Raw genomic sequence first — 20444 nt, 5'->3', positions numbered from 1 at the left:
TAATGAAATGAACCTTTTGCTTGCTACTTGCTAGCATGATAAAATGATAATTGTCAGTATTAAGAGGTGGGAATCGAATAGGCAAGATTTCAAGTGCAAATCCCGCCTGCCATTGAGACTCTGCATTCTTATATTTGGTTGGATGGTAGAGATAAAAATTAATTGGTTAATTGGTGCACATCATGGGTTGAATTTTAAAGGTATAGGTCATTTTCTGTATCAGGAATTCAGGATCCACAGCCTGGTGCCACAACAGGCCAGTTCCAGTGTTCCAAATGTAATGACAGCATTCACTAGGACCTTACAACATAAACTTGAACACAAGTTGCTAACAATACCGTAAAAGGCAAAGAATTAAAAGCATGTCATTTCCATTTTGCAGTAATAAGTGCCTATACAGCAAACTCTGTGGCAAAGAATCAATGCAATCAGTGCCATTCATCTAGACCCCTACAGTCTCGCGTGACCAAGAGAAGCACTTCACGGACATCAACTGCACCAGCTGAACTTCATCCTGCTGTGGGAATCCAAAAGGGTAGAGTAATTCAGAGAAGATCTTTCGCTAGCTTTGGTGGTACATCTATAGAATGGACGTCTTGTGGCAGCAGATGTTGGTCCAACTCTTCCACATCACTGTCCCCAATAAGTGATGAAGATATTGAATCCATATCATCATCTATGAGAGAATAATCAAGAACAGATAAATGTCAATACAAAAGATAACAGACAAATAGACAATCAAACAAAATGACAGTGTCTATAAACTAGCCGCCGCTATTTGCAAACTCAGGATCCAAAGTGGCTTATAGAAGATAGCTACAAGATATTGAAGTATTGAACCAAGGAAACTGGATTCACAGAAAGCAATGATCTGTAGTGTTCTTGATTAAACCCTATCTAAGTTGCTAGGCAGACATGATCACTCTATGTTTACCAGCTGCTGTGAAGCAAACACAGCACTCACAAAATTCTGCCTGATGTACAACAAACCGAAGTCAAAAGCGTAAAGGAAACAAGCAGTGTTCTGATGGTCATTTTGCACATGACCAAAACGTCCAAAAGGCTATCTGATTGCTTGTCAGTTGAGTTTTATGGCCAATTGTTCAAAATATACACCAAGCCATCCACTCAAACGACTGTTTAAAATGTCGATCAGTCGATGCATACAAGCCAGCAAAAATGTGAAATTCCATAACAAGGTGTAGCTAAAAATTGCATACAGTTCTTTTTAAAAACCTCAGATTACAGCATAAATCATCATAGACGAAATACAAGCATGAACTCACCAGAAAATGAAGGATGAGTAGGGACGTGTCTGACTGTAGAAACTTGGATGCTTTCTGGTAGGAGGCAGTTGAAAAACGAACCTAATAATGTCAGGACCAAAACACACACACACAATCAGCTACCTAAAGTCTCAAGCAAGTCAGGACAAAGACAATATTAAACTGGTGATACAAACCTACTCTAGCTAGCCGATTCACCCATCCAGGGATTGACTTCCTGGTCAAATTTCTACAGACATCATCTGTAAAATGGTTGCAGTTCTTTGAAATCAAATGATACATGTTACCATTGTACTTTCCTGCAAGATTTTCAATGAACGAGCGGAACTCTGCCCTAGACATGTCAGTTGTGCCCATCCACACAGACCTTCTATACACGAAGCCAGGGCAGCCTTTTGGTTCCACCTCAAATACCCCACTTGTTGGGAACTCATGTGCTCCAAATCCATATTCCATCCCATGAACTGTTTATTTGAGCAAAAAGTACAACGATATTTGAGTTTAAGCCATATAAATCAGTTGGTTAGAACAATGCAGGTCAAGATTTAAGAGTAAGTGAAAGCTGAATCGTACAACGTTACTGTAAGATTGTGTATAATGCGTGGGATATATTGCTTGAGCCCCTTGGGCTGATTATACAGGAGTACATAGCTTGGAGGGCAAGTAGCCTCTCCTAGAGATAAGGAAGGTTATCCTGGGATTACAATCAATCCTAAACTAACTATATCCGGAGTTGCCTAATATACTCTAACATCCCCCCTTAGTCACAACGGGAGCGCGCGGACGATAAGACTGGAGAATAAGCCAAACAGATGGCATTCCCCTGCAGTCGCAACCGTCGATGCGGCGCATATGTTGTGGCTGGAATGGGAGCCGAAGAGGCTTGTCAAGCAGATGGTAGCCCCTTAGTGCCGAAGTAGTCGAGGTCAAGGTAGACGTGGTCGAAGCCGTGGAGGAGGGCGCGGTCCGAAGCGTCAGCGAAGGCGCCCGAATACACAAAATCAGCAGCTTCTTGCTGATAGGTTCAGCAGAACGATGAGCCGACTGCGATGGTAGATGGTGCAACTAAAGAGCGTGACTGCATCTTCCTTCAGCAACATCAGCGTCGGTGTCCACGAGCGTGCGGCAATAGGAGCGGACTCGGACCCACAGCCAGCTTGACGAGGACCAGCAACATGGGTGGCGCCACTGCCTGAAAAGGCGGCGACGCCGGCGATGGTGGCTTGATCACGAGCGCCGCTGCTGCAGCCTGGAGGGCGCAACAAAAACCTCATCCTCGGTAGTGTCAACGATGCAACGATGACGAAATGGCAGGGCGACGCAAACCCGATCTCTGATCGGGAAAAAAGAAACACAGTAGCAAGAGGCCCGTGGGTACAATCTCGAGTGCAAGTGATGCCCCCACCTTATCCCCATCTCATCCGTCATTGGTGAAAAAGATAGAGAGGGAGTGAGAGGCATAGCAGAGGGGGGCGAGATGCGTCCCGAGCGGCGTCTCTGCTCCAGCTGCGTGGTAGGCTGGCGGCCCCCGAGTCGCCCCTAGCAGCCGCGTCCTCGTGTTCCACGGTAGCGGCGGAAGCGGCGCTGAGGGGGAAGGAGACAGCAGGTCCAGTGGCGCGGAGGTGAGAGCCGGCAATGGATGGTGGGAGGGGCGGAGCCCCACAGCGCTGCGACCCGGTGGCGACGTCGTCCGACGTTGTGGTGGCCCGACGGCCCCAACGGCGCGATGGCCTGGCGACCCCACCTCCGCAACTGCGCACTCGCGCTCAGGGCAGAGGTGCGGCGGCGCCGGTAGGAGGGGAGCCTGGCCTGTGGCGCGGAAGGGGCGGCAGATCCAGATCGGAGCCAGGCTGACGACGACGTGGAGGCAAGGCAGGCCCGGCGGCGGCCCCATGGCGACGCGATGCCTGATAAGGATGATGCGCAGCGCGGCCATGGATCAGCCACAGGTCGAGGTAGGCCCTTCTGCTGTGTCTTGACCACGACAGTGCGGCGGATCAGGTGGATCGGCCGCGCATCCTACGAGGGCGCTGCCCCTGGCGGAGATCAATCTCCCCGGGGACGGCGCGAGGGCAGCGGAAGCGAAGGCCTAGGGTTAGAACCTAGTCTTGTGATACCATGTAAGATTTTGTATAATGCGTGGGATATATTGCTTGAGCCCCTTGGGCTGATTATACAGGAGTACATGGCTTGGAGGGCAAGTAGCCTCTCCTATAGATGGAAGGTTATCATGAGATTACAATCAATCCTAAACTAACCATATCTGGAGTTGCCTAATATACTCTAATAGTTACAAGCATATGTAGCAGATTACTCAAGACAAGTAAAGTACTCGTACATTTGTACTAGTGTACTGCAGATAAGTATTAGTAAATAATAAGTGATAGCACATTCTTCCTCTTTTACTTGTTCTTGACAAGAAGTGATGGTACAGTTTCTTTAGTTTGTTATAGTTTGACAACAGTAAACAACCCATAAAATCAAGGGGTTTAGTTTTTCTACCAGGGGCCACACTACAATCAAAACTCACGAGCGATTCTGTTCCAACAATTGCCAACACATACCTGGTACACCTATCAAGCAACAAAATTCGGACCGTTTTCTCCAATTTTTTTTTATGTCCCTTGCCTTCGCAAAGTTTACCTGGATCCGTTGAGAATCGCCCTAGATACTTCCAAAGCTACGTGATCGCCTATCAACGAGAGACCACCAAAAAAATGACTCCGGTAGCAATCTCTCACTCCTGCTAAAAAAAGGGTATCTCTAACTCGCTAAGAAGTACCAGAAACTGTTAACACGCCGTAAATTCACAAACAAACCTAGCACGAAATTCCTTTTGAATTTCCTTGCAGTTACTGCAATAACTACGAATCACAGTTATCCAACAAACTCGAAACGATTACTGCACGAGAATCTACAGAGCTTAAAAGGCATCCAGTACAACTACAAACTCAAGGTTCTAATTTCCTCTGGCTGAGGCACCTCTCCCCGCGTCGTCCGCTCGGGCGGACCCCCGACGCCGCCGTCCGCTGCTCCCCCTCCAATCCCTCCCGACCTCGCCGCTGCTCGAGCGCGCCGCCGGAAGTCCGTGCGGACTCAAGGACCGCGGCGGCGAGGCCTCCTCTATCCTGTGTGCCAACTCGTCCCTCCCTTCACCATTCCTCTTGCGGCGACGCTCCCCACTGCTGCATCCCAGAGCTGGTCGTGTTTCGCCAGATCCGGCGAGCCCCGAGGGTGGCAGTGCCGGATCCAGGGCCGGTGAGGCCGGATCCGGCCTCGCCCGAGGAGCCGGAGCGGCGGCGGGTTGGGGGGCGGCAGCGGCAACCTTGCGCCGTTGTGCTGCCTCTTCATCATCCATGTTTTGTGGGCGGCGGCAGTGGCAACGCGGGCGGCGGCGGCGGCGGATGCTCCACGTGGTGGGGGCGTGGCAGCCTGCTGCGCAGCTCCCCGTGGCGGGGGCCCGGAGGCCGTAGCGCAGCTGCCTGTGGTGGAGGCCGGCGGCACGGTTGCCTCCCCCTACATGCTACAGCGGCGGTGGGGGCCGGGCGGACTAGGGGCGAATCCGGATCCACACCGCCCGGATCCGGCAGCCCGGGACGCGATGTGGGCGATGGAGGGGCTCGGCTTAGCCCAGGCTCTCATCTTCCGGGCCATGGTGGCGGCGCCCTACCCGACCCCGGCGTCCCGCACCCGTTGCTGTCTGGGTCGCGCGATTGTGGTGGCGGATGCTAGAGGTGGGTGGTCGTCAGGCTGTGCAGGTTCTCGGGCGAAAGTCTTACTCGGTCTTCCACCGTTGCCGGCGACGACGGTGCCATGGTGCATCGTTCTCCTTCTTGAGGGCGTTGTTGTGAGGACCTCAACCTCCAAGGATTGCTCTAGGTGAAAACCGAAGAACTGAATTGTTGGTTCGGGTGACGACGGCATTTTGATGTGTTGCTCTCCTACTGGGGTGTCGCTATGGAGTCCTTGGGAGGACGATCATGGTCTACGTGGAGGGATGAAGATGTGAGAGTGATGTAGTCCGTGGTAGAGATCGACTTAGTGCGGTGTCTACGTGACAAGATATATTCATGAAATGTTTGGCAGTTAAGCAGGAAGAACGATCTTCACATCAAAAGTTTCTAAGGAAACAACAGATACGAAGAGTTTTTGTTGCTAACAAGTATCAAGACAAGGTTGTTGAAGCAAGGACTTAAGGGAAGTTTGAAGCTTAGTTTTTCTAGCTTTCTTTCTTAGTCTCTTTCTTTCTTGTTATTGTACTAATTCCTCAGTTTCGAGGTCTAGAGTCTAAAAACTCCTGTAACGATTGGCTGTAGACACTCACTTGTGAATGTTTAAGACCGGGATTTTCCTTTATCTAAAACAACTGCAAACTCAAATTCCGGCAGCCCAAGGCAAAAAGGAAGCCGAAACATACTAAGCACCTTCGATTCCGGAGTGGAAGATGCCGAGGCCGAACCAGTAAAGGTAGTTGTTCATGGGCGTCAGGTCGTACACGTTGAGCACCACCGGCGCCCCGCCGCCGTTCTGCGCCTCCATGCCCGCCGTGCGTGCCGGAGAAGCCCGATGGCGCTACAGATCCCGCGACTCGCGCGGCATTAGCTTCCCGATCAGCGCCCGGTTGAGCTGGATCGGAGGGAAGGGGGAGGCGTGGGGATCTTTCGCTTCGCCGCTCCGAATTTGATTTGGTTCGAAGCGAGGAAGGGAAAGAGCGCTAACTAACCGGGGAACAACTAGCACGCCCCCAGCCTTGACCTCTGGAGATATTTCCTGTTAGGTGATGGCGGTGGCGCTATGCCTGTTGGAGCCACCGTCGTATGGGGCCCGCCAAACGTGGGCCCGATAGGTCATTGAGGCGTAAGGTTCGCGCGATTGGTAAGGAGGTTGCAATTAGTGATGGTCTGATGGAGCTGCCGGGCTTAAAAGCAGGGCTGCTGATTGATTTTTAGTGGGGCGCCACCATGCAAGTAGGCGCGAGCCCGGCGTTGGGCCGGTACTGACGTGCGGGCCCGCGTGGAAAGAGGCTCGACCGCTCTTTGACTTCTTCTTGTCAGCGTCAAAGACTCTGTAGGAAACTTGGCACGCCGGAAGCTGGGTGCCTGGGTCATCAGCAGGATACGGCCAAACCGTCAAAATCGAGTCCCAAGTCGCGCTGGTGATCGTGAACTGCAGGTGTGCGCTTGGGAATTTGGGACTTGAGCATTTGACGAGGAGCTGCCCAAGATGGCGCAAAAACTGGACCGAACACCATAAGGCCGTAAGGCGATAACTAGCGCACAATTAGCGTATTCACTAGTCAAAGAATAATGCCGGCCAATGGCCGATGCAACTGCGTGCAGTGTGCTTGTGCACATTCTCCACCACAAAGCAAACCCTTCTCGGAGCAACCGATTCACAACGTATCAAATGACAACATGATCTCGTAACATTTCAGCCAAACAAATCCAAACGCAAGTCATATAGGATACACGACATGTATTCAAGCAGATCGCGTAATGCGCCCCAGGAAGGCCCACGAACGATGACACGGCCGCACGGGTCTCTACAGATTCAGGAACATGGCAATGGCCTCGTCCTGCCTGACGGCGTCGCCGGACGTGAAGTCGGACAGATGGAAGCAGTGGCCCTGCCCGGCCGCCTCGACGACCTCCAGCTCCCCCGCCCACCCGCTCGCCCGGAGCCCCTCGCAGTACGCGCTGCCGCGGTCACGGAGCACGTCCTCCTCCGCGAGGCACACGAGCACGCGCCCGCACGCCAGCGCGCCCAGCGCCGGCGCGCCGCCCACGAGCGGGTTGATCCAGGGGTCGTCGAGGCCGCTGGTCCCCGGGGACACGACGCGCCACATCCTCACCAAGTTGTCGGCCATGGCGGGGTTGCTCTCCTCGGAGGGCACCTTGGCGTCGCTCAGGAAGTAGGGGTGGACCAGGACGACGCCGTTGATCCGGGTGCCCCCGGGGAGCCCCTCGGCCCCGGCGCGCATGGCCATGTGGTGCGCGATGTTGGCGCCCGCGCTCTCGCCGGCGAGGGACAGCCGGGAGAAGTCCGCGTGGTCGGCGAGCCAGGCCTCCTCGCCGGCGCCGGAGCCGTGGGAGGCGACCCAGCCGAGCGCCCGCCACGAGTCCTCGTACGCGGCGGGGAGGGGGTGCTCGGGCGCGAGGCGGTACTCCACGGAGACGACGACGGCCCGGGCGCGCGCCGCGAGGGAGTTGAGGTACCCGTGGATGATGGCGTTGAAGGCGCTGAGGAGGCAGAAACCGCCGCCGTGGAAGTAGACCAGGACGGGGAGCCTGCTTCCACCATCCCTGGCTGCCGGCGGGAGGTAGAGGCGGACGGCGACGTCGGGGGAGATGGCGTGGTCTTTGGACGCGACGCTGGTGCTGGCGTCGGTGGAGGCCGGGAAGGGGTCGGAGCCGCAGTAGCGCTCGACGCGCCCGCTCCTGAAAATGCGGATGCGGTGCGCGACCTCGAAGACGACCTCGTCGTCCGAGGCACCGGAGGCGGCCATGGATGGCTCGAGGTGAGGTTTCCTCTGGTCTCACGTCCTGTCGTGCACCTGGGGTGGGTGCGGTGGGGTGCTCGGAGAAGAAGAAAGGCGTCGACGGATGAGCGGTATTGATTTGCTTTACGTTTTTCGTGTGGGAGCAGTTTGGATTTGCTTGGTTGGCGCGTAGCCCGGGTCAGCGTGTACATCACTATTTATTAATTTTTTGATTAACAAGTTTGTGCTGATTGTGCATCAAGGGTGTTTGGTGGATTCAGCAGGCACACCGTACGCGTCAAACAACTTCCATGTTACAGGTACAGGCTCATAGCTACTGTTTTTTTACGATGAGATGTGATGGAAGAAATACGAAGGCAAAATAGACGTTTTAGTCCTCAACTTTAATCCAAGGGTCAATTTCATCTCTTACTTTCAGATCGGCCAATATAATCTCTTAACTTTTGGTCAAACTCATCCTTATGCTGATATTATACTTCATAATAGCATGAGATTTATGCAAAAGTTTCTCTTTACTCTTGGCTCCTTCCCCTTCTAAATTCATTTAGGAGCTGAACATCACAAGTATTTAATTTGGATCATAGAATTTTATTTACATATGCATCATATTGTATTGCAAACGCATATAGAGTAAAATTAAAGCTACTTATAAAATTAAAACTACTTATTGCATAAGAACGTACAACCATATAAAATGCTGCGGAAAGTTGAGTGAACAGTGACACAAACAGTTTACATTGAGAAGGGGAAAAAGAAAATTAAGGGTAGAAAGAACTTTTTGCATTTATCTCATATTATTATAAAGTATAATATCAATATAAGGATGAGTTTAACCTTAAAGCAAGTTAAGGGACGAATTTGATCCTCAAGGTGAAGTTGAGAGAAAAATGTCTATTTTGCCAAATGCGAAATACCCTTCGCCGTCTAGTCAATCTCTTGAAACGGCATTGAACAGAGCTTCAGCGAACTCAGGCCTTGGTCTGTTGGATTGTGCGATATGCTAGCAACAAAGCTACTCAAACGGACATGGGTGATTTGGATTCACCGAAAGTTTGAACATTTCCTTCACGAACCGCGGAGGAAAGTCTAGCACCAGGACAGTGGTACACTGGTACATCAAATGCCACTTCCATTTGAACTACAACGTAGGTTCAAGAAATGAAAACCTACCTGCAATAATGAAAACGATGTAATCTGGTTCCTTTGTTTTACGGCGCCTCCCTGTAACAGCATCAGCGGGTCAAGCAAAAACGCTCCAGCGTTCTACAGCCTCCTCTCATACCTTCAGCTGTGGGTTCAATTCCCCGTCCTATTTTGAACACCCCCCCCCCCCCCGGATCGAGCACTGCTATATGGGTCCCGCATCTAAAATAAACTCGGGAAAAATGCTAACAGTGTGGCAGCACAAATCCAAAATAGATTAGGGCTTTATTCTTTTTATTTCGTGTTCAAATGTTTGAAATTTTTGTTTGACAAGGGAGATAAAATTCTAAAATTCCTGGTATCGGGTGACCTACAGTGAAGTTATTGACAAGAAGACGTGCAGTAGAATAGGTAGCGAGTAGCGACCCAATTGTACTGCTGCTCTTTTACTATCAGGGAACCAGTTCCTCTGACATTTTAATAACCGCTTATTACAGAAAAAATATTTTAGTAACCGTGCCCATGTCACGGTGTCCTTAACGTCAGAGGAATCCCGTCGCTGCTAACAGAGCTACTTGCATTCACAGGTGTGCTGGTGCATACAGAGCAGAATCATACTGCATCGTGGTGATTCAGATATTACAAAAAAAATAGTAGAAAAAGGTGCTCCGATACACGAAGTAGTCTGAATTTCTCAGCTTTTCTTTTAAGGCGTCTGAATTTCCGAGCTGATCATACATTCCGGACAAGGCAGAATCCGGGGACAATGGTGGGGCTTCTGATGTGCAGAGTGGCATGAGATTCTTTTATGTGCCGTGGACCGTTGCTTTTCTCAATTCAAGCACGGCAGTCGGCACATGCATAGCTCAAAACTTCTGAATCGATGCTTTGAATTTGAAGCAATGGAACCGCCTTCTGCTGCTACTCATAGCTCACTGATGGCAATGAGAGCTCCATCGGAAGGATATGAGTGTGGAATGTATACGATTTCCGCACCAGGATTAAGCAACTCCCATCTGAAAAACAAGTCCAACCAGAACAATAAGCAGATGCAGAACAGCGATATGCAGACAAGTTAACGGGAGTTACTTGTAGCCAACGGATAGATGATGCAGCATGATTATGAGCTGCAGCCTTGCGAGCATGTTCCCCGCGCACATCCTGTATCCCCCTCCGAACACCTGGTATGTACCTGGCTTTGCCGGTTTCTAAAAAAATGTGAAATTGTCGAATCATCATGCTTGTTCATTTCACCCATGGCAAAATTCAGTGTTATTAGCTAGCTAACTCTGTGTGTTCTGTATGTTTTGTATGAAGCGAAGGAGACACTGAAGTACTGAACTTACTTCCCATCTGTCGGGGTTGAATCTTAACGGATCGTCGTAGTAATTGGGGTCCGTATGCAGTGACCGCAGCCAGACCACAACCCTCCACCCTTGAGGTATGGTATAACCTCCGTACTCGACATCTTTGAGTGCTACACGATGAACCATTGCCGCGACGTTGGCTACTCGAAGTGTTTCTTCAACTACCTGACACAGCAAGATTCCTCTGGTCATGATACTCGACTAGGGGTGTGTTCGTTTACTGAGATCTAAAATTTAGAGGATCACATCAAAGAGAATTTAACAAAAGTATTAAATAAAGTCTAATTACAAAACTAATTGCAGAACCCCAGTGCTAATTCGCGAGACGAATCTAATGAGGTATATTAGTCCATGATTAGCGGATGATTACTGTAGCATCACTGTGGCAAATTATGGATTAATTAGGCTTATTAAATTTGTCTCGCGAATTAGCACCCAGTTGTGCAAAAAGTTTTATAAACAGATTTTATTTAATACTTCTAAATAGCAAGATTCTCTTTGATGTGATGGGTCTAAAGTTTAGAGGGTAGGAAATGAACAGGACCTAGGTAAAGAAGAAGGGAGTGCTAAAATTTTCACCGTTAAGGGTGCGTTCGTTTCCTGGGGCCTAAAGTTTAGAGGGTCACGTCAAAGAGAATCTTGTCATTTAGAAGTATTAAATAAAGTCTAATTATAAAACTAATTGCAGAACCCCAGGTCTAATTCGCGAGACGAATCTAATGAGGTATATTAGTCCATGATTAACGGATGATTACTGTAGCATCACTGTGGCAAATTATGGATTAATTAGACTCATTAAATTTATCTCGCGAATTAGCACCCAGCTGTGCAAAAAATTTTATAAACAGATTTTATTTAATACTTCTAAATAGCAAGATTCTCTATGGGTCTAAAATTTAGAGGGTAGGAAACGAATATGCCCTGAATAGTAAAACTATTTGTGCGGCATTAGGAAGTTGCATTGATAGTCAGTGCTACCTTAGCAGTGTATTTCATCTTTGGGATGTCGTCAGGGGTGATGAACTCCCCATTCTTGTCTCTTATTATCGCATCGTTCTCCTCCTAAAGAAACAGCAGATCTATCTTAGAGCTCACATGGAGCTCTGACTAATGAACAGCTAAAGACAAAGTGAGTGAGCAGTTGGCCTACTCTGAGCTTGGCAAGGGCATGTGGCGTCTTGGCGAGGAGGTAGACAGCCCACATGAGAGCAGCAGCAGTGGACTGGTAGCCCGCTAGCACCAACGATACGATGTTGTCCACCACCTCCTCGTCACTGAGCAGCCTCCCTCCCTCGTCCTCCGTCCTCATCAGCGCGCTCATCAGGTCATCGCCACCGTCTGCCGCGTCCTTCCTCCTCCGCAGCTCATCCCTGAACACCGCGCTCAACTTGCGGCGGCACTGCAGCCAGGCACACCACTCCATGTCAGGATTCAGAAACCAAGTAGTTTATGGCTAGTAGTACCTGACAGATTGATCGATCTCAATTAACGAGACTGTAGGGCTGTAGGTCTTGTACCCTGAGAGCTCGACGGAATGCAGTCCCTGGCAGGTCGAGCGGGAACGCCCTGAGGCCGCCCAGCAAGCCGGCGAACCACGCATCCATCTCCTCTGTCAGCGGCGACGGCTCCATGCTCACGAACATCTTGCAGATGTTCTCGAACGTCACCTGCACAGTGAGAGTCGATAATTGAAGAGGCGATTTAGCGAGATAACTGAAACGAAATTCGTCATAGCTGTTGTTGATCAGATCGTTCGCTCACTTTCTTGGTCTCGACGGCGGCGGTGACGGTGCTCTTGCGCGCCCACGTTCGCAGCGCCGCGGCCACGCGCGGCTGGATAGCGCACGCGATGCTCCGCAGCGAGCTGGGCCGGTTCACCGCCTCGACGACGCAGGCACGGAGCCTGGCGTGGCGGGCGCCGTCGACGTTGAGGATGGACGAAGCGCCGACGAGATCCGGCGCGGGCCAGCACACGCCGAAGCTATCGGGGGACTGCAGCACGAACTTGTTGACCGCGGGCGAGCAGACGAGGACCGCGGGGGAGCCAAACAGGTGCGTCCGGTACAGCCCCCCCGTGGCGTCGCCGTACCTGCGCTTCTTGTCGTGGACGTAGCCGTCGGGGCGGCGCGCTCGCCTGAAGTAGCGCTTGAGGGCGGGGTTCTCGCCGACGAAGGGCAGGCCCATGTGGCCCGGCGGGAGCCTCGCGCGCGGCCGGCCGTGGAGCCAGCGCTTGAGCGCGAACGCGGCGCGGTGGAAGGCGTCGTTGCCGTGGCAGATGGCGAGCGCGAGAAGCGGCGGGAGCAGGGCGATGGCCAGCCACCATCCCCACGGCCACGCCGCCTGCTGATCAGGGCCAGCCCCAGCCACCATCGTCTCCATCGATGGAGATCGCTGGTAGGCTAGAGTTAGTCGCTGGTGATCACCACACAGCTCTCCCACTAGTCACTACTAGTAGTAGGGATGGAGACCAAAGTTGCTAGATTGCTCATGGTGGCAATCTTTGTTTTTTTCTAAAAAAAACGGATGGACATAATCTATTATCCTGTATGGCTGTATGTGAGCCAATGCTTGCTCTTGTCCTAAACTTAAACTAGACAGGGGTGTGATTTATTCGTGGTAGCAATTAAGCACCTTTTTGGTTGGTGGTGATGAACAAAGATTCTTTCTTTCTTTCTTTACAAAGTTTTAAATAGCCGACTATAACTTCCGCTAAGTCCGGCTATAACTGCTAGGAAGGACAGTCGCTATGCGATTTAGCCCGCTAAATCCGGCTATAGCCCGCTAAATATCGTAATGGCAGCTCTACCTTAGCTGGCAATTTAAAATCATATTTTTTTCATTTGCTTTGTTTGCTTTGTCTTCGCATGAACACAGTGTGAGGTACTCAACCACCTCCACTGCCTTTTTTTTAATGTTTTCATTTTGAGAAATGAGTGTCCACTACTGTTCCTTTACGAGTCCTTTGGGACTTATTTGATCGTAACTTTCGATGGTTGTGCCATGTCTCATAATGTCATGTGTGTAGTTTATTTTCATTTAGTGAGGTTTATTAGTATACGAGGGCCAAGGTCAAAAAATATCTTATTTTCATTTCAATATCAACCTCTATATTATTGTTGCATATTCTTTTTTGTATTTACATATATAATTTACGTAATCATTTGTTGGTATATCCTTGTTTCTACAAAACCCTATATTTCTATATATATATAGCATTGGCGTATTGATCATGTATTGGGGCGACGTAGTAGCGAAGCTGTGCACAGTTCTTGTTTCGACGTGTAAGATCAATATCGGATTCACATGAAGTTCAGTTTTCCATCAGGCTTCGGATCTTTTACAGCATATAAAATAACACTTGGAAATGTCACGACTTCAAACATTTGAGATTCAGAACAGGCCCAACTCATTTTTTTCGGATGTTACATTGTCAGTTACAGTTTGTTCCAACTTGCAGCTTCAGCTAGCATTCTAGCAATCTCTTAACTAAGCCATCATCACATAAATATTTTCATTTCGGCATGGTTTAGCTAAGGCATTCGGAAATAACTTGTATTGGTAGCGGTAAGGCAATTCCCTAATTAATAGTAATCAGATTCAGAAAAAAACTTGCATGGGTAGCATTCAGGCATGGCGGAACAACTGCTTCCATCTGTTCACTCTTTTCACAAGAGGCGAGGCCGTTCGTCTCCGAGCGGGTGCGGAACAGCTGCCGGTGCGTGGCGGGGCCCCGGCGAGGCGCTGCATGGAGCAGAGGATCAGAGTGCTTTACCCTGACGGGGCGATCGGCCATGGGATGGTTGGTACGTGAGCCGGGGAGTGCCACCATGACTGGAGCGGAGAGTGGAAGGAGGTTCGTGCGGGACCTCCGGCCGGGATGGCAGATGCCGCCGCCGCCGGCGGCGGGATCTCGCTGGCTGCCATGAAGTGGTGGCGGCCCGCAAAACTTAAAAAAATGATATTTGCTCATAGCCCCCGATAGTTTTTAAATAGCCCCTGACTTGGATCGAGATCACTAATCGTGATCCTAATATTTGCATATAGACCCCCACAAAATTTTATATGACCCACTGATTTGCATCATGATTATTAATCGCGATCCGAATTTTTGCAGATAGACCCCCTATCCCATGGTTTGGATCCGCTCCTTCCTCCTACGCCCCGCCCGCCATGCCCTGCCCACCGCCGTCGCTGTCCCGCCGTCCTCTGTCCTGGCCGGAATCACGAGACCCTATCCCGCCCACCCTCTGAGTACAAAGAACCATCAAGGTTTTCCAATCTTCTGGTCCCGCACGGCCGCAGCCCATTCCGTGCGCTTGTGCTCGCACTGGCTGGGCATGGCGGCCATGGCTCGTGTTGATGTAAATAATGTGTAAGCTAGGGACCCGTGTGCATATAGAATGTATGAAAAGGAGAGGGGTGTGACCAAGAGAAAAAACACACACCAGTTTTTCCCCCAAATTGCAACATGGTATACAGAGCTAGGGTTAGGGGATCCTACCGCCAGCGTCGTTGCTGCCGTGAGTAATCGGTCGCCGGAGCTGCGGACGGCGCGGGTGCGCGAGGCGACCGCGGTGCGCGTGCCGCGGGCGCAAGTGACTGCCGTGCAGGGCGGCTGTAGGCCCGGGCGGCGCAAGCGGCTGCCGCGCGGCGCGTGCTGCGCCCGGGCGGCGTCACGTGCGTGAGGGAGCTGCGGGCCCCGCGTGCGGCGCGTGTGGCGAGCGAGCGGTGGGCTGCGGATCCGTGCGGCGTCGTGCACTCCTCGGTGGCTGTGTGCAGGCTTGTGCGTGTGAAGAGCAGCTGCTGCCTGCTGGTGCGTGTGAAGGGGAGCTGCTTGGGTGCTGTTGTGCGAAGGGAAGCTCGGTGGCTGTGTGCTGCTGTGCTGCGCGTGAAGCTGCCCGTGGAGCTGAACGTGCTGGTGAGCTGTGCTGTGGTCAGCATTGAAGCTTGAGAGCAGGGGGCTGTTGTGCAGATTGAAGGAAGAAGAGCTGTGTTATTGTGGGAGGAAGACTTGTTCGATTAATCATCAATGGAGATGTTGAGTCCGGAAGAAGAGGCGAAGAAATTGGCAGAAGAGGCTGCAAGGAAGGCTGCAAATGAGCAGCATAGCAGCAGCAAGAACGAAGAGGATCCACTCATTACAAAAAATGAGATGAGAAGCGAGATGAGGTGTATGATTCAAGAGCTTATGGGGCTGGGTTTGATTGGGCCTAAGGCGGTGTCTCGACCGTCTGAGTTGAAGCTGGAGCTTGTGCCAAATGATGTGAAGTTAGAAGGCAGCAAGAATTACTTGAGTTGGTCTAGGAGAGTGAGGATGCTTCTAGCCGGAAAGGGGGTGGAAGACTATCTGGAGGAGGACTGTGTCGAGCCAGATGACAAACTCAGTTCTGAATGGAGAATTTGGCACACCACTAACTCAATTATAGTGACATGGTTGCTGTCATCTATGTCCCCGTCTGTGAGTAAGATGGTTGAAGCTATGCGTACTGCAGCACAGATTTGGAAGACCTTGAGTAATATGTACTCAAGAAAAGGAAATGTGATGATGATGGAAATTCAAAATATGGCAGATGCGGTGAAACAAGCAGGAAGATCTGTTGAGCAGTATGCTAGTGAACTTCAATACTTGTGGGGTGAGCTAGATCATTATGCTCCACTTCTCATGGAGTGTTCCAGAGATGCTGGGGCTGTTCATAAATGGGTAGAGGATAGGAGAGTAACCCATTTCTTAAAGAATTTGGATCCTGAGTTTGAAAGTAGGAGGGCAGCCATCTGCCATCAAGAGAGCCTTCCTACTATGGAGGAGGCCATTTCGGCCATGCTTAATGAGGAAAGTAGACTTAAGGTGATGGTTGGTAATGATCCAATCAAGTCGGCATACAGTGCTGTTGATGATAGAGATTGCTATAACTGTGGAGAGAAAGGACACTTGAGCTACAACTGTCCTTATCCGAGAGGGAGTGGTGCTCGCGGTGGTGGTGCCCGCGGAGCACGTGGGGGTGCTCGTGGTGGTCGTGGTGGTTATGGAGGAGGTCGTGGAAGCCATGGTGGAGGACATGGTAGAGGTCGTGGTGGCCCTAGAACCAATGTGGCTGTTGCAGAAGAAACATCATCTATCACTCTGACTGGAGAACAAGCTAAGATGTGGGAACAGTGGCAGAAGAGCAAAGAGTCAGAGAACTTAGCTAGTACTCCACCTGATTCTACTGCAACCACTACCGTTCAACACTTCGGTAACTTCACCAACTACGCCCACTCGGACGAAGGTACTCAGGCGCAGGCACTTTCATCCTCATATAGAAATCATGTAGACTGGGTCATAGATTCAGGGGCGTCCAGACATGTCACAGGCTTATCTCATACCTTTAAGACATACATACCACATGCTCATTTTGAAACTGTTCAAATTGCTGATGGCACCTCACAACGCATTCATGGTGTAGGGTCTGTAGAATGCACACCATCTATTAGGTTATCATCTGTTTTGCATGTTCCCTCTTTCCCAGTCAATCTCCTTTCTGTTAGCTCCATCATTGATCAATTCAAATGCATAGTAATATTTGATGAACAATATTGTGTGTTTCAGGAGAAGAGCACTGGGAGGAGGATTGGGACTGGAGTCAGGCATAATGGACTGTGGTTCATCAGTCATGAGGAGGCAGCACTAGCAGCAACAACGGAAGGAGATGAGAAAGCAGTCATTTTGCTCCACCGCCGGTTAGGCCATATACCTTTTGAGAACCTAAACAAGTTGTATCCCGAAGTGTTACTACAAGAATTATGATTTTTTTATGACAAAAGTCCTCATGACGAGGTCAAATATCATCATATATTGTAACATTATATGACGACAAAATCTATGTCATCATAAATTCATGAGCCCTTGAACTATTTATGACAACTCTCTTCTTTTGGTCACATAAAGATGCCGAGTGTCGTCACAAAATGTCAACCAGAGTAGCCGATTGTCTGTTATGGTTTTAATGACGACATGAAGTGGTTTTTTGTGACCTTTTTTCTACGTCACTGTTTGTTAATTATAACATGATCCTCGAACAGAAGTTGAACTTGGCCATTTCGAATCGTTCTCCAAAATTCCCCAGTCCCACACAGCGGCGGGCGGTGTTCGGGCGGCGGGCGGGCAGCGTCCGGGTGAGCGGACCGCGGCTACCGAGCGCGGTTGCCGGCGGTGGGTGGGTCGGTGTAGCATTGCGGGCGGGCAGGCCGAGCTTGGCGGGCGGCCTGGTGGAGCGCGGCAGGTGGCGGATCTCGGCGGGACGCCAGGGCGGGCGGCGGATCTGGACGTGCGGGCGGGCAGAGCAGGTGGCCTCTGGTGTGAGGCCAGGGCGTGCAGGTGGGCGGACCCGGGCATGAGGCCAGTGCGTGCGGGCAGGCAGAGCAGGGCGGTCTGAGCTCGGCGTGCGGGTGGCCTCTGGGCGAGCGTCGGTCGGGGTGGTAGAGCACGGCCGCAGTCGTGCTGCCTCTGGGCGGAGCCGGCTCCCCCTCTCCCCAGCTGACGGCGCTGGACGGTTCTAGGAGACTGCTCCGGCGACGACGGCGACGACGGCGCCATGTCCAAGTGGGGTAGCTCGGCTAGTCAATCGAGGGGCAGTGGAGCGTCCAGGATGGTTGAGCACCATCTGGAGCCAAGCTCGATGTGGGAGCTGCAGCCGTATCCTCTTGGTAAGGAGACTGGACTCCCCTTGATCCCATGCCCTGACTGTGGGATGGCGAGGGTGATAGAGAGGCGGTCAGGGAAGGACATGACCGAGAACTACCAGTGTGTGTTCTTCAAATGTCCACGGAACTCAGTGAGCATCCACTTGTATGATTTGAGCTGAGAAGTTCTTCATCCCTGTTTATCCAGCTATGGTTAACGAAATTGTTTTGTTATTGTTGTAGTTTCCTAAGCTTTGCGGGTTCTATAATTTCCAAAGGCAGTATTTGGATAAGCTGGAGGAGCTTGGCATTGTCGCAATCCACAAATTCCCCCTGGCAGTGGACATTGGTGATGAAGCTGAAGAGGTAGCAGATGCATCATCTGGGAGAATGGTCATGAATATGTGGGCTGGTGAACTACAGATTGAGGCCAAGGTGGACAATCTGATGTGCAAGTTCAACCTTTTGATGTATGTTTTAGTAGTTGGTCTTGGCTGTGTGTTGATGTATGTTGCAGGCAGGCAGTGAAGTCAAGTTCACTGCATAATGTATTTTAGTCTTTGTAGGTGATGGTTGCAGTGTAGTATGAACAATGCAATCTGGTGCAGTTGGTCTTCGCTTTTGTAATGTAAGAACAATGTGGTGCATTTTCAAGCATTGCAATCTGATCGATGGTCAAGCAATGCAAACTGGTTCGTTTTTTAAGCAATGCATTTTATTCATGTGTGAAACATTATGTGCCAATATTGGATGGGCTTGCATTCAGGCAAGCAAGAAATGAAAAGGAAGGAAATGGAATAGTGTATTTAGCAAACTTGTGCGTGATGAAATATTAGCAGAATGTATGTTACTTCCGGCCAATACATTTTGTGACAAATTATGTACATTCCATGACATGGCCTTGGGGTCATAAAAACCCAGAAATACATTTTAGGACAGATTCTGGGCATGACACATGAAGTCTCCATATATACACACACACATCATGTGAATGAAATCTGGACACTACTGTAACTTGCATCACACATGAAGTATACACTAAAAACAGAAACATTGCATATAAGGTCTTACAATCTCATAATTCAGATACAAATGTAGTAGCATAATTGAAATACAATAAAGTTAATAACAGAAAAGTTCATGCATGGTTCACATATGTCTAGAAATGCAAAGGTCAATCAACATCACTGTCTTCTCCTGAAGTATTGCCTTCTTCTGGACTATGGTACTCAAGGTAAGTTTCATCTTCATCTTCGCGGTCTGCTTCATCACCTCGAGCAATATGTTTTTGTCGACGGATGCTCTCGACGAGGTCTCTACTAATAGGGCTGCCTGGTTCATTATCCATGTGCAACAAATCCATATCTGGAGGAATGTCTCTCACTGCACCATCTCTAGATGAAATATGCTCCTCTTGGTATGCCTCTTGAGATCTCATTTGTACTTGTGTTGTCGATCGAAACCCACCGGCGAGCAGCGACAGGCAACACGAGGAGCCGGGAGGCTTCCGGGACGGCTGGTGGGCCCCGGTCCCTCGGTCAACGGCCCAGCGATCTGGCGCACACCCTGGCTTGGAGTTGCTAGGCGTGCCACCTGATCCTGTACCTGATCAGGAAGGTGTGATTTATGAAATTCCTGTAAGCACAGACACTTGTAAAAATTAGTCCGAGCCGTGATCGGCTCATCACTCCTCCCCGGTATCGGCTGTAAAGAGCCGATTGCATCATTACCGGATCGGATCTTTGGGTCAGACAACATATGTATATAATAATGGGATAAAACTTGCTTTAAAGATATTAATCTAATCCAATCTACGACAACTAAGCCCTCACTACACAATCGGAACGTCCTACACGTGATTGAGCCTAACGAATACGCAAAGCATCAGAACAAACAACCCAAACAGAGACCCTAAGAACAGCTAAAGAGCCGATTCCTTAAGGAACCCTCTATGCAGACTAAGATCCGATACTAACGTACTGCCGGAACTTTCAACTCGTTTGCAAGGCCTAATCATGCACATATTGAGCTAAATCCCTAACAAGCAGGAACTAGCCATAACAGATCGGATCTATCAATAAAAACAAAGCAAGACGCGATCATTGCATCCATGAACGGGTGCAACGATCGCGAAGCACGCAAGAACAACGAACAGAGCAAGATCATGATATAAAAATAACATTACCCTATGCGCGCTATGATAACTAGTGCTACTCGCCATCTACAAGGCTTCAGAACGAGCAACACATAAAGCAACAAGCAAGAGCAATGCGCCCCCGATCACGCGAAGCGTGATCAGGGGACAACATGGCACTTACCCGATGAAGAACCCTGGAACAGGGGAGGCGATGTGCCGTGAGTTGTTGGTGAATGAATCTCCTTTCTTGTTTATTCATGGTACATATTTATAGTCCGTAGACTTGTTCTCCTTAACTAACCCTAACCAAACACGACACGAATCCTAACTGCCTAAGCCTAAGTTTACACGGC

At 50.2% G+C, this 20444-nt stretch overlaps 4 protein-coding genes across 5 annotated transcripts; 1 reads left to right on the top strand and 3 right to left on the bottom strand.

The window, feature by feature from the left end:
* Positions 1 to 187: 187 nt before the first annotated feature.
* On the bottom strand, positions 188 to 6048 carry LOC112900085 (deSI-like protein At4g17486). The gene is made up of 4 exons (XM_025968816.1): positions 5711 to 6048; positions 1463 to 1750; positions 1287 to 1367; positions 188 to 676 (listed from the first exon to the last, which is right to left on the bottom strand). Exons 1-4 carry the CDS (start codon positions 5823 to 5825, stop codon positions 546 to 548), a joined length of 615 nt encoding a protein of 204 aa, XP_025824601.1. The 5' UTR covers positions 5826 to 6048; the 3' UTR covers positions 188 to 545.
* A 643-nt stretch (positions 6049 to 6691) lies between these two features.
* LOC112901302 (tuliposide A-converting enzyme 1, chloroplastic-like) lies at positions 6692 to 7850 on the bottom strand. The gene has a single exon (XM_025970183.1). It carries the CDS (start codon positions 7789 to 7791, stop codon positions 6829 to 6831), a length of 963 nt encoding a protein of 320 aa, XP_025825968.1. The 5' UTR covers positions 7792 to 7850; the 3' UTR covers positions 6692 to 6828.
* A 1528-nt stretch (positions 7851 to 9378) lies between these two features.
* LOC112900029 (ent-kaurenoic acid oxidase 1-like) lies at positions 9379 to 12789 on the bottom strand. Of its 2 annotated transcripts, XM_025968728.1 has the most exons (7): positions 12057 to 12786; positions 11813 to 11962; positions 11446 to 11694; positions 11274 to 11357; positions 10275 to 10460; positions 10018 to 10136; positions 9379 to 9944 (listed from the first exon to the last, which is right to left on the bottom strand). In XM_025968728.1, the coding sequence occupies exons 1-7, from the start codon at positions 12672 to 12674 to the stop codon at positions 9854 to 9856; spliced, it is 1497 nt and encodes a 498-aa protein (XP_025824513.1). In that variant the 5' UTR covers positions 12675 to 12786; the 3' UTR covers positions 9379 to 9853. The 2 variants fall into 2 exon arrangements, with proteins under 2 accessions (XP_025824513.1, XP_025824514.1); XM_025968729.1 differs by lacking the exon at positions 11274 to 11357 and having other exon boundaries at positions 12057 to 12789.
* A 2156-nt stretch (positions 12790 to 14945) lies between these two features.
* Positions 14946 to 17141, top strand: LOC112901203. The gene is made up of 2 exons (XM_025970056.1): positions 14946 to 16561; positions 16882 to 17141. Exons 1-2 carry the CDS (start codon positions 15325 to 15327, stop codon positions 16923 to 16925), a joined length of 1281 nt encoding a protein of 426 aa, XP_025825841.1. The 5' UTR covers positions 14946 to 15324; the 3' UTR covers positions 16926 to 17141.
* The last annotated feature ends 3303 nt before the right edge of the window (positions 17142 to 20444 follow it).

Source organism: Panicum hallii, chromosome 7 (assembly GCF_002211085.1).
Source record: "Panicum hallii strain FIL2 chromosome 7, PHallii_v3.1, whole genome shotgun sequence".
NCBI classification, from domain to species: Eukaryota; Viridiplantae; Streptophyta; class Magnoliopsida; order Poales; family Poaceae; genus Panicum; species Panicum hallii.
This window is presented reverse-complemented; position numbering and strand designations above follow the sequence as displayed.